Source organism: Marmota monax, unplaced genomic scaffold, assembly GCF_021218885.2.
Source record: "Marmota monax isolate L192 unplaced genomic scaffold, Marmota_monax_Labrador192_F-V1.1 WCK01_AAM20220418_F8-fsc00002, whole genome shotgun sequence".
NCBI classification, from domain to species: Eukaryota; Metazoa; Chordata; class Mammalia; order Rodentia; family Sciuridae; genus Marmota; species Marmota monax.
In genome coordinates this window covers 18,651,731-18,665,710 of record NW_026693571.1, presented here as the reverse complement: position 1 = coordinate 18,665,710, position 13,980 = coordinate 18,651,731, and the positions used below count along the sequence as shown (strand labels likewise).

General features: G+C 32.3%; 1 protein-coding gene across 1 annotated transcript in view; it reads right to left on the bottom strand.

Moving 5' to 3' along the window:
* Positions 1 to 355: 355 nt before the first annotated feature.
* The window catches only part of Eif4e (eukaryotic translation initiation factor 4E), a 38,818-nt gene continuing 25,193 nt past the window's right edge, over positions 356 to 13,980 (bottom strand). The window contains exons 3-7 of the mRNA XM_058583840.1: positions 8,031 to 8,126; positions 5,556 to 5,619; positions 4,730 to 4,843; positions 3,723 to 3,862; positions 356 to 1,431 (exon numbers count right to left, since the gene is read on the bottom strand). Coding sequence (XP_058439823.1) covers positions 1,317 to 1,431; positions 3,723 to 3,862; positions 4,730 to 4,843; positions 5,556 to 5,619; positions 8,031 to 8,126 — 529 coding nt within the window. The 3' untranslated portion in view covers positions 356 to 1,316. The remainder of the gene's footprint in view (positions 1,432 to 3,722; positions 3,863 to 4,729; positions 4,844 to 5,555; positions 5,620 to 8,030; positions 8,127 to 13,980) is intronic.

The following is a 13,980-nucleotide window of genomic DNA, read 5'->3' as shown; positions in this document are numbered from 1 at the left end:
TTGCAACCAAGATTTACAATCACTGTTCCTATCAATCAAATGGTGATGCACCAAAATCCCAATTCTCATGAATTTTTACATATTGAAATTACATTATTTACTTAAGACTAAAGAACTGGGCCTTACTTTATAAAAAAACAAAGATAGCCACATCAGTTTCATCCATATATATGATACTACCTATTCAATTTATTAAAAATTGTAATAAACATAATCAAACTAGTGCTCCAAACTTATGCTGTTCAAGTGGAAGACACTACAAGAGAAGACACAATTGAGACTGCCTTGCAATAAGAAGTACAAATTCCTTCTATAGAAATGGGAGAAATAAAAGGACAAATCTAGTTGTCTAAAAGACAATTCACTGTACACATTTTATTTACAGTTTTGTACACTGTCTTAATATGAATGGGACCGCTTTTCTACTTGAGCCATTTTTAACCAAAGCAAAATAACCTAAGTAATACAAAGTGTTAAAATACAGCATAAAGATACAAAAACAGACATACTAATTCTAGTTAGGAATGTAATTATGATGTTACATTTTTTTATAATCCACAATTATGTTTAGGAAATCACACAAACATAGATCACTGATTTGAATGAAATGCATAAATTTGTAGCAAAGTTTTGTAGTTACAAAAAACAAAAAAATTACCAAAGAATGCACAAAATTAATGTTTATTCCACCTTTGTGTCATATTCCTGGATCCTTCACCAATGTTACATGAGGAAAAACAAAAGCAAAACAAATGGAAAACTGAAATCAGAATCACTAATGTTATCAAGTAGGGAAACAAATAAATTAAAATCTAGCAGCCATCAGCAAGAGTACAGCAAAGATAATGCTGTCAAAAGAAACAAAGAAAATTGCTAGAAAACTGTATGCATCATACTCTTTCAAACCAGCAAAATATGCCCCTGCATACAATGGAACATAAACTCAATTTTTTTCCTATTAAGGTATAGAAATGCAAGTTCTTTTGAATATTGTGGATGGGTAAAACTTGTTTGTAATGGTAATTCTACTAAGCTAATACAGAGTGGGCCAGGAACACATTTATGGATTCTGGGGATGATGTGGACTGTAATTCTTTGATTGGAATAGTGGACACTATAATAAAAATTAAAAAAAAAAAAAAATGAACACAGAAGTACAAGACAAAGGCGAATGAGACTTCTCTTATATCTGAGTAACATTTAGATGGAATCAAATTTAAATGCAGTCCACTCTGCTTTTGAAGAGGCTTTGGTTCAGCTCCCAAATCTCGATTGCTTGACGCAGTCTCCTATGAGAATACTCAGAAGGTGTCTTCTTAAACAACAAACCTATTTTTAGTGGTGGAGCCGCTCTTAGTAGCTGTGTCTGCATGGGACTGATAACCAATCACTATCTTTGGAGGAAGTCCTAACCTTTCCTTGTATACTCTCCTAGAAGACAAAGAAGAAAGTGGCCATTTATTTTTATTCACCAAAACAAATTAATTTTAAAAATTCATTATCAGTCTTAGTATCTAAAAACACACTGAGTAAAACAGAAAAATTGCACACCCTTTTCCTTTTAGCTTGATTTACACTTTATATTTCCATAGCAATCTTAGTTAATCACGTAACAAATATCTGAGACCCAATCAGATATATATCAAGTACTGTAATAATTGTCACTAAACCAACAGTGAGCAAAGCAGGGTCAGTTCCTGGGCCCATGGCATTTATAGTAAGTAGAGACAAGTAGGAAAAACACAACCAAATAATCACAAATACATATGATGAAACTGTTATCACAGGCATACTTAACTTTCATAAAAATAGGTAACATGCACATGTCTATTTCATTTTTTGACCTAAAATGTTACATTATACATATGAACACAGTAAAAACTGTATACTACTATACCATTACATTTGCCATACCTAATACTGAAAAGATTAAAGAACAAAACTAAACATTTTGAGGGAAATTTATGAATATATTTTCTCAGGATAAGTTAAAACATACATAATTTCTGCCTTATATATAACCCTACAATCTTATTTTCAAGTAAGATGTTATTAGAGATGGGGTTATAGGCTCAGGGGTAGAAAACTCGACTTGCACATAAAAGGTCCTGGATTCAACACTGGGGGAAGGTGGGGATATAAAAGAGGGACCTTGACCATTTGGTCCCAGAACATGTGACTACTCTAAAGAATAAAATGTGAATGAGTGCCAAATACCACTGTATTATACTGTATAAATCATGAGGATCTAATCTCATCTGCTATATTAAAGAAAGCTCCTTTTTAGAGTCATGAGGTAAGAAAAAAAGGTGCATCTCTGAGGGCTGAGAACCAAAAATAAGGCTATGCTGTTATGGATCACAAATGAATGTCAGGCAAGGCTAACAAAGACCCAGGGAAAGATCACAGAGAGTGTCATACATCAACTTAGAAATCTAAACCTTTATTCTTAGAAAAAATATAGCAAAAATATTTTTAAGAAGCAATAAAAAATAAAAAAAAGGGAATGTACACTTTTATGGAGCATCACCCAAAATGATACTCCACCATTCCAACTTTTTCATACTCCACCCCTGCTTCAGAAGCTTCTACTAACTTTCTCCAAATAAAGTATCTAAAAATACTTTTTATAATAAGTGAAAATGACTACTAGATTAAAATTATGGCGTAATGCATTCCCTACAAATATAATTCCCCACTAAAAATGTCAAAAGCCATAGTACTGACTCATACAAATTAGAAGGGTTAAAATATTTTTCCTTAAAATTATCAAAATGTTTTAGATTTCAAAAATATTTAATGCTGACAAAATACAAAACTTTCATAAGAAAGAAACCTATATTTTTTTAACTATTGTTTTCAAAGTAAAATGAAACTCCTAAACCGATGTTTTGATGCTGATGGAAAGATCTTAAATATGATAACAAATTGCCGATCAACTCCTTTCTTATAGAAGCCCCACACAGAATGAACCTGAAAAAGGTTTGGAAGGTATGTTCCTAGGAGAATTTATAATGTTTGAAAAATCACCAAATGAGCAATTCAAACATTTTGTGACCTATAACTACCTAGTACTTATTAACATAAAATTAAACCACAAATTTTACTAATTTAATAAATTTACTAATGTAATTGTAATAAAAAAAAAATCCTAACAATAATGTTTGAAAGTAAATGACAGGTCATTTTTGCAAAGAACAAAATTTACCAAAAAAAAAAAAAAAAAGAGAGAGAAAAAGAAAAATCTATACATGTGGATTTTAAATATGGACAAAACTTAAAATGTTTATTTTCAAGTAAAATTCTATGTAGTGTACATATATGTGGAAATTTCACTATCATGTGCCAATACTCACTGAATTATGATGGTTTATACATTTGTAGTTTTCAAAGTAGCACTTTTATTCCAAATAGCACTTTCCAAATTTGAGAAAAATACATTTTCATTACTTAGTAAGTGAATAAAGTACTGCAAGCTAAAGTAGAGTGCTCTAAGGATTACATACTAGATAAGAAAAAGCAACTTTACAGGATTAGAAAAAAATATTATATAAGTAAGACAATGAGCACCAACAGGAGTTCAAAATTATAAAAATTGTCATTAAAACAATACAAGGAAAATAATGGTTTACAAACCCAAGTATTTCTAAACCACAAGTAAAAACTCCAGGTTTCAGTTACCTTAATATTGTCAAAGAAGTAGGCAAAGAGCAAAACCTTACCCTATATGTGTAACAGCCTCTCTGTTTTCACATTCAGTAGTCCATATTGCTATCTTATCACCTTTAGCTCTAACATTAACAACAGCTCCACATACATCATCACTGTAGTCATCAAAAGATTCTCCAATAAGGCACAGCAGCTTCAAAAACAACAACAAATCCCAAATTACATCCAATAGATTATAAACCACTTAATTTTTTGGGGGGGAGGGGGATGGTAAAACATAAAACTTATCATTTTAACCATTTTTAAACACGTAGTTCAGGGGCATTAAAAACATTTAACTCTGGGCAACCATTATTACCATTCATCTCAAGAACTTTCTTCATTTTGCAAAACTGAAATGTCCTCACTTTTTAATGAGGAATTCTAAACTGTTATTTACTGATGACCTTTTCCAAAAGCAAAATTAACTCTATTCTTTAAAACAACAACAACAACAAAAAAAAACACTCATTCAAATATTTAAGTGCTAACTACAGGGGCTGGGGTTGTGGCTCAGCAGTAGAGCACTCGCCTAGCGCTGGGTTCGATCCTCTGCACCACATAAAAAATAAATAAAATAAAGGTTTTGTGCCCAACTATAACTAAAAAACTTTTTTTTTTAAAAAAAGGGTTACTGAAACATTTTTAGATTGAATGGTATTAAGTAATAATCTGTTTACTTCTTTCTAAAAGAAAATGTAGCACACATACAGCAATGCTATAAATGGGTTGCAAACCCATTAAAAATCTTATAAATTCCAAAGTTATGAAATGACCAGGGTAATCTTATTATGGAAGGTGGGATTTTAATTCCAATCACTTTAATTAGACTTAGTATGGCAGAATATTTCGTCATACTAGCACATAAGGTATACAGGATTCATATGATAAAACAATTATTAACTTCAAGATTTTCTAATGTGGGCATCTTTATTTCCTCTTAAACTAAGTAAACCAAAACAAAATGTAATGTAATATAAGAGTCAGTATTCTAAAACTGCCTTATAATTTTAAAACTTACTGTCTCTAGCCAAAAACGATCGAGGTCACTTCGTCTCTGCTGTTTGTTCAATGTAATGAGCCATCTTCCGCCCCGTTTGTTTTTCTCATCTTCCCACATAGGCTCAATACCATCCTACAGGGGAAGAAAACAGCATTATTAAACAATATTGTGACCTGGACTTTGAGGGAGATAACCACTACAATCAGCAAGAAAAATACTGTCAAGTTCTTAAACTTTATTATGAACTGCCATGGGTCGAGTTTTTATTTAAAAAAAACAAAACAAAAAGGACTTTAAAAATATCAGGGGCGTGACTCTGTCGCCTATTAGTTATCAAACCTTGTGCTTTCCTTAATTTGGAAATGCTTAAACTTTCTGCCTAGCAGACACCTTTTATCAGTTAACTACGTATTCTTCAACACCTAGAAAACACATGCAAAACTTATACAATTTCAGAGTTAATTAATGCTGCATCCTCCAAACATCTGACAAAGTCCAGTCATAAATATTTCAAGAAACCCTGCAACCCCTGATTAAGAAAGCCTGACAAGCTCAGTCTACTTAAATACAAAAAGGAGGAACTGGACTGGAGGGAAGAAAATAAAAATCAGAGCTTTCATCAAAAACAATCTCAGTATGCCCTTAGAGTAATGTTCTTGTTTTCTAATTTTTATACCATAAATAGAGCAAAATATGCTGATGTTAAAAGCCTAGTAACACCAATTTAATTATTAGCCTGTGCATCATAGTAGAAACTATTCCTAATTTTTTGGAAAGATTTCTTAATGAACACCTGAATGGTCTAGTCCTATATTAAATACATGAAATCACTGATTAGGCATACCTTAAAAAGTGAGTAGTCACAGCCAGGCATTAAATTACTAGACAACTGGATATGGTTGTATAGACTAGGCAAAAGAAAAGAACAATTAAAAATATAATATGTAATGAAAGGTTATGTGCTTGCATTATACACACTTAGAAACACGAAAAGTTAACACAAAAAAGTTCACATGTATTTGTTTTTCTATGAAGTCGATTTCTGAAATGGACAGACAAAACAGATCTTAATGATATGTTCAAGAAACAATTTATAATACAAACTATTTTTAATACTTTTAACAAAAACATTTTGGTACACTGGTTATCTCATACAAATAATTACAAACAAATGTATATATAAAAAACTGAAAATAAAGGCATAAGGTTGCTTAAGTAAACGATAGAACATGAGGGTAATGAACAGTTTTGTTTGTTCTCATACACTAAAAAAACAAATCATCACTAGACATCTCAGAAATTCAGGAGTCTGAGACAGGAGGCTGGCTCAAGGCCAGCCTGAAGAACTCAGTGAGACCCCTCCCTCAAAAAATAAAACAGGCTAGGGGTATAATTTGGTGATAGAGCATCCCTGGATACTGGGGGGAAGGGGAGAGATCAAGAGAAAACATGAACCTGATCCTCAGGATTACATGACTTAAATAATCAACATCATTATCCTTAAAGTTTATCCAAAAGTAGAATGATTCCCCATAACTATAAATTTTACTGGCTAGTTAGTAGAATGATTACTTGGAAAACTTTTTAAAAAATATAATAGTTCTAAGCTCTACCATCTGGAATTATAATCATTTACATATAGCATGGAATTGATATTTCTAAACCATTTCCAAATACAAAACTAGCAGAATAATATTTGCAATTACTTAAACATTCATTTTCCTGATAGTAGATGGCTATATCATGTGATTCCTGTATTCTCTTACCACAAAATTGTTTTTAAAAATTGGCAAAAGGGGGCCGGGATTGTGGCTCAGTGGTAGAGCGCTTGCCTAGCATGCATCAAGCACTGGGTTCAATGCTGATACCACATAAAAAATAAAAAACAATAATAAATAAAATAAAGGATTGTGTCCATCTACATCTAAAAATTTTTTTAAAAAAAAATTGGCAAGAGAATGCTTTGCCTATGTCAAACATTAGATGGAAGAAATTAATAAACCTCAGTCATATGCTACAGACTGTTATGCTTAGGTTCTCTTAGAACTATTTAAACCTAATATGGAAATATCTCAAAGAAGAGTTTTAAGAAAGAACTTGGCATCTTCTGATCAGATTGCATAGGGTAAGACACCTATTATAATCCCAGTTTGGGTAAAAGAGCATGTTCCATAAGATTTGTGGGATCACTACCTAATGGTAACTTCCCAAACAATGTTATCAATGACAGCTTCAACTAGGCAACAAAAGAAACCTGATAATAACGATAACTCATCATTAACACTACTAATTTCGCACAATAAGTGCTTAGTATGAGAGCACATTTCTTCAATGGAATTTAAGGTGAAAAGCCTAACTAATGCTACATTTGCCACTTCTTTTCTTATTCAGGTGCTCTAAGGTCTCTTTAGTTTATGAGAATTTATAATAGTGCTATTATAACATTGTGCTATTATATTGAACAAAATATTGAGAATATACAGACTGGATCAAAACAAAAATACTCAAAGGTTGTTTTTAAGAAATTTATTAGAAAAAAGAAATTAAGACGTAATTTAGTCATTAAAGAAAGCTAAAGGATTCCTTCAAATTTCTAAATTATGGTAAACAAATCCACTATGAAATGACATTGCCTACACGTACTAAAACGTGTCAAGGCCTTGTGCTTGTATGACATGCACAAGGCCCTGACAATCCCTAGCTCCAAACAAAACAGAACAAAAAATTTGTTTAATATTAGAGAATCAGAATCAAAATTTTAAATTGTACTTTGGAGTTATGCACAAGTTTGATTCCAAATCAAATTTCTGCTTAACTAGAAACAAAATCTGAAAAGCATTTCAATTTTTCTTAGTCTATCATAAATTATAATGAACTATCATCACAGATACTATCCTCTTCTTGACATTCCCTTGAATTCTTATCATTTCAGCCTGAGACTTCATAAGAAATTCCAGACATTATACTGAAAATAATTATAGAAATGGACACCAAACAGTGCTCTAGAGTTACAAGGGAGATTTATTTAGGCAACCACTAAAGTATACAAGTTTCAACTATTTGCCAAAAGTTTTAGGGCAATAAAGAATTTTGAAGGAAAGGATATTTCAGATCAAGGAATACAGAATATTCAGGCCTAGGATAACGGATAGAACCTTTCTAAAACTGATCAGGCATAATCACAAATTCAAACATTCATGAGGAGAAGACAAAGTTCTTCAGATGAACGTTTGTTAACTTCACTCATCCTTCATGTTGTGGATTCAACTTAAAAGAGAAAAAAAAAATTACACATATCCTAAAATAAATGTTTACTTACGCCCAAAAGTCTTCAACAGTATCAAACTTAGAGATCAGTCGAAGGTTTGCTTGCCAAGTTTTACTTTTATCGTTTTTAAAAAACCAGAGTGCCCATCTAAAAATAAAAAGTCAGTGTCAAAAAACAGTCATCGTACACCCAAGTTGACATCAAGATTGTTCACAATAGTCTAAAGGTGAAAGCAACCTAAATGGCATCAACAAGTGAATGGATGAACAAAATGTTGTGCTGACATACAATTACCATTAATGATACGAAAAGGCAAATACTGTACGATTCCTCTTTAATGAAGTGCCTAGATTAGTCAAAATCTCGAGAGACAGAGAATGGTGATTGTGATTGCCAGGGGCTACAGAAGTAGTAATAGAAAATTGTTGATTAACGGGTCAGGGGTCAGCTATTATTTGTAAGATGATGATACTTCTGGAGATTAGTTGTACAACAAGAATGTAAATGTATTTACCATTACTAAACTGTACCATATTAAGGGTAAATTTTATGTGTATTTTACCAAAAATATTTTTAAAAATTTAATTGTAGTTGATATCCATTGGCAAATAATGAATACTTTTCTCAATTTATTTTATTTAAAAAATATGCATTTCAGCTGGGGATATAGCTCAGTGGTAGAGGATTGGCCTAGCATGTATGAAACCCAGGGTTCAATTCTGAACACCAGAGGGGGGAAAAAGGGCTTTTTTTTTTTTTTTTTTTTTTTTTTAAGTGTACTGTTTCAATAGATTCCCTGTAACATCTAGAGACCCTGAGGTTAATCTCTCAGGGAGATTTCATATAAATATGGGAGAGAAAATCACAGTGTGCAAAGAACTATATGTTAAGAGATAAATAAGCACAAGGAAAAAATAGACTAGACACACACTTAGCCATAAAGGAAGGTAAGAAACAAGGAGGCTGAATTTTGAGAGGAACAAATAGCTATCAGACAAAGAGGAAGAAATGGGAGTGTTAGGAACAGGAAAAACTATTAAATTTGATTCTATATTTATTGAAACATACAACTGGGAACACAAATGGATTAAGTAATACTGCAAAGATATGTTCTGAAACAATGTTAACCAGTTTCTATATAATTGAATATACTTCCATTTAAAGTTTTATTCCTAAATAATTATAATAGTTCACACACACCTAATATTACAGATACTAATTTCTCCTATAGTGATAATAAACACAGTAACATTACAATAAAATGTATCATCCCAAGATGATTCACCTTTAGAAAAACTGAATTTCAATGTTCTCTGAGATGTAATACAGTAAGCCCTTGGTATCCAGGGTTCAGCATCCTCAGATGGAAAATACTCAAAAAAAAAAAAATACTCAGCCCATATTGAACATATAAAAAATCATTCCCTAAGTACAACACAACAACTATTAACATAATAGGTATTATAAATATAGGAGGCTGTGCAAAGGTCAAATGCAAACACTACACCATTTTATATTAACTTGAACATCCTTTGGGGTCCCACAATCAGAGGGAGGACTGTAACAAAGGTAAGTAAAAGAGAAATTCCATGTTTTCATCAATATAAATTATATCTGAAGGGCTTTCCAAATTGTATATTTTATAGTTCCATGATTGATGCCTAGTACCCCAGTTAGACACAAAAATGAGATGCATATGAACATGTGCTTGAATAATTTGTAAGTATTTGCCAATCACTATAAAGGGGAAAAAAAGGCAGAACTATCACAAAATTCGCAAGATAAAGTACTATATTCTAAATTTAAAACAATAACATGGTCTCTTTTAAAAAGAAAACTGTGCTTAGCCTTTAAACATAAAGGTTTATAAAATAACTGGGAGCTGGGTCCCGTGGAGCATGCCTATTATCCCAGTGGCTTGGGAGGCAGGAGGATGGAAAGTTCAAAGCCAGTCTCAGCAAAAGCGAGGCACTAAGCAACTCAGTGAGACCCTGTCTCTAAATAAAACAGAAAACAGGGCTGAGGATGTGGCTCAGTGGTCAAGTGCTCCTGATTTCAATCCCCGGTACCCATACCCCCCAAAAAGGAAAGAAAATAACTGGGTTACTAGACAAAAATGTTTGTACAAGAATGTTTTTAATTTAATTTTAAGACTCTTAAAGTGTGGTTTGCAGACCCCAGGGGACCCTTTTTATAACTCTAAGACACTATTTATCATTCACTATTGACATGTGCACTAATGGTACAAAAAGGATAAATCTGCTGATGCCTTAGCAAGAGACAGAGACTCCAAACTATACTAATAGTCCCTGTATCCTTTATCAACTCTGCCAGGTTCATTTAAAAATGTCCTTGACAAAACAATAAAAATTATGTTCTTGTTGAATTTTTATTTGTTTTCATATTATGCATGTAAAGCACTTCTATTAAGGCATAGAAAATATGATGCTTAGATAACTATTTGATTTGTGAGGGGAACTAGCCACTAATATCCTATTTATTTGAACAAAATAACTGATAAGCCATGGTTATTGCTTAGGAAATGAATAGAGTCTGTGACTTAAAATTTGAGCTTTCAGGACAAAAATTTTAATTTTGGAAAGCTTTCATTTGACACTATAAGCTGACACTTCCTAAAAATTAAAGACTTTTTTGATGAGCTCAGAGGTATAGTAATGAATTATTATTTCAAATTTCTACACAATGAAATGTGTTGACATTCACAGGATCTACATTACTTGCTGAATCAATTATTTCCCAAATGATTAATGTATGATCACACATAGGTAAAATACCCACACCAAATGCAAGGAAGACCATGGATTTTTAACATAACATTGTAGGAAAAGTTCTTGAATATGGTTTCAGATTCTACAATGCAAGTAATCTATAATAAATCTAGTATTGGGGGAAATATCCATAATTATCTTAGAAGGCTACTTAAAATTCTTCTCCCTTTTCTAGCAAGGTACTGGTGTGAGGCCACATTTTCTTCTTATACTTACATTGAAACAACTAATCTTCACAGATCAAATGCAAAAGCAGCTATGAAAATCCAGCTGACTTCTAGTAAGTTATGTTTTTCATTAAATAGATTGCAAAATGATACTTTTCCTTTGTGTTTTTATTACAAAATTATTTTCATTAAAAATAGATTACGTGGGGTACTGGAGTTGTGCCTCAGTGGTAGAGCACTCGCCTAGCACATGCGAGACCCTGGGTTCGATCTTCAGCACCACATAAAAATAAATAAATAAAATAAAGGTATTGTGTCCAACTACAATTAAAAAATAAATTTAAAAAATAGACTTATAGGGGGGCTGGGGATGTGGCTCAAGCGGTATCACGCCTGGCATGCGTGCGGCCCAGGTTCGATCCTCAGCACCACATACAAACAAAGATGTTGTGTCCACCGAAAACTAAAAAATAAATATTAAAATTCTCTCTCTCTCTAAAAAAAAAAAAATAGACTTCTAGGGGGTCGGGATGTGACTCAAGTGGTAGCGTGCTGGCCTGGCATGTGTGAGGCACTGGGTTCGAGTCTCAGCACCACATAAAAATAAAATAAAGATATTGTGTCCATCTAAAACTAAAAAAAAAAAAAAAGACTTATGTGGACTGGGGTTGTAGTTCAATTGGTAGAGCATTTGCCTTGCATGTGTGAGGCACTGGGTTCAATCCTCAGCACCACATAAGAACAAATAAAATAAAGATATTGTGTCTCTCTACAGCTAAAAAAAATGTTTTAGGTTAATGTAATGAATTAAATGAACACATTTCAGCATTTATTATAAAAATAATTAAATAGTTGGGGCTGGAATTGTGGCTCAGTGATAGAGCACTCGCCTAGCACGGGCGGGACCCGGGTTTGATTCTCAGCACCACATAAAAATAAAGGCATCATGTTGCGTCCATCTACCAAAAAAAAAAAAAAAAAGATATTCTCTCTCAAAAAAAAAAAACAATTAAAAATAATAATTAAATAGCAACATAAAAATTTACACAATCAAAGCTCTGTGGCGTCCTCAAGAATGTTTAAGAGTATAAAGAAGTTATGACACCAAATCTTTGAGAAATTATTTATATAAAATATAATAACACCACACAATAGCCTCTCCTGCTTTAGGAAGGTTAATAACCCTAATATACAATGCCTGGAAAATAATTCTCAAATTGTTAAGAATCTAAAAGCCAAGAAAAGAATTTAGCAAGGGTAGTCTTTCTCCTAAGAAATCTGAAATTTTACCATATAGACATACTCAAAAAAGTAAACAAACCCATAAGGATGTAAAGTACAGCACTATTTGTAAATAGGAAAAAACTATATGCTCATTAATGCAGATCAGAAAGTACATGTGTATGTATATGCATATGGCAGAAATTTAAAACAAGGCATATAGCTATATTGAATATTGTATGCATGTACGAGTATCCAACAACAAATCCCATCAGTATGTATAACTATAATGCACCAATAAAATAATGTGGGGGGATAAATAAAACAATAAGGCAAAATCTGCACATACAAACAAAAAAACAGTACAAGTCATTTGTATAAAAATATACATGTGCATATTTAAATTAAATTCTGGAACAGTACAAATCAAATCTAATATTGACAACTTTGAGAAAAAAGTAAAAGAGATTCAGAAAGCCAAAAATTTTTACTTTATATACTTGTTCCCTGTTCATTTAATCATTCTTATTATTATGGGTTCTTTAGAAAGACAATATAAAACTTACAAGATATTTATAAGAAGTAAATAAAGAGAAAAACTACCAAAATTTAAACCAAAGGCATCATTTTTCTTAAAAATGATATCTGCTCTTTTACACAAAAAGTAGATTTTATAGAGAAACTAAAATCCCCAGAGACTTCGTTTTTAGGATTTCATACATTTGTTTACTAGTAACACTTCAGGAATCTCAGAATTCTTTCAAGCTGTAAGGAATATGTACCTTGATTACTTCTTTTCAAAATAACAACACTAAGAATTGTGCTAACAACTTGAATGAATATACAGAGATACCACTGAAGATAGTGAGAAAAAAAAATTCTGGAGCTACTGTCACACTGAATTAAATGAAACTGCGATTCAACTTATTACTTGGGTAGAATGCCTCCCTAAGAAAGGATTTTACCCTTCCAGAATTATTTGACTTTTGAAGTTTCACTACCTGATAATCCCCATTTTCTAGTAAAACTGATGTGTTCCTCACTGAAGGAGACACTGAACCACAGGTGTCCTGTGAGAACACTTCATAAAGTATGTTTGGATTATTGCTTTAAAAAGTCTCCCATGATAATGAAAAACTAAAAAACATATAAAGACTACAAAGAGGTGCTGGGGCTGGGGCTCAGTGGTAGAGCACTTGCCTAGCACATATGAAGCACTGGGTTAAATTCTCAGCACCACATTAAAAAAATAATTAAATAAAGTCATTGTGTATCCATCTACAACTAAAAGAAAATATTTTAAAAAGACTGTAGGGGCGGGGATTGTGGATCAGTGGTAGAGCGCTCGCCTAGCACGCGCGGGACCCAGGTTCGATCCTCAGCACCACATAAAAATAAAGGCATTGTGTTGTGTCCATTTACACCTAAAAAAATAAATATTTAAAAAATAAAAATAAAAAAGACTGTAAAGGGAAAATATTCTTTTAGCTAAAGGAAACTTAATTATAATAGGCCTCTTTCAAGTAATCATAATAAGATCTGCCCCCCAAAAAATAAGAAAAAATAAAAACAACAGGAATTGAAATAAAACTTTAAGATCCTCAATTAATCCCACCTGACTTTTCCTCTAGGTTCTTAAACTATTTCTGAGTTGCCACCATCAGCGAAATCAAGTTAATTTTCATTACACAACCCAGAAAAACAGAAACAGTATTAGTGAGAAGGAGTGGGTAGTTGTGGAAAACTACACATAATGAACTTTGACTTCCTACTATACTGTTAACTATGAAAACATCCTCATCTCCCCTTCTCCTTTCCTAACGT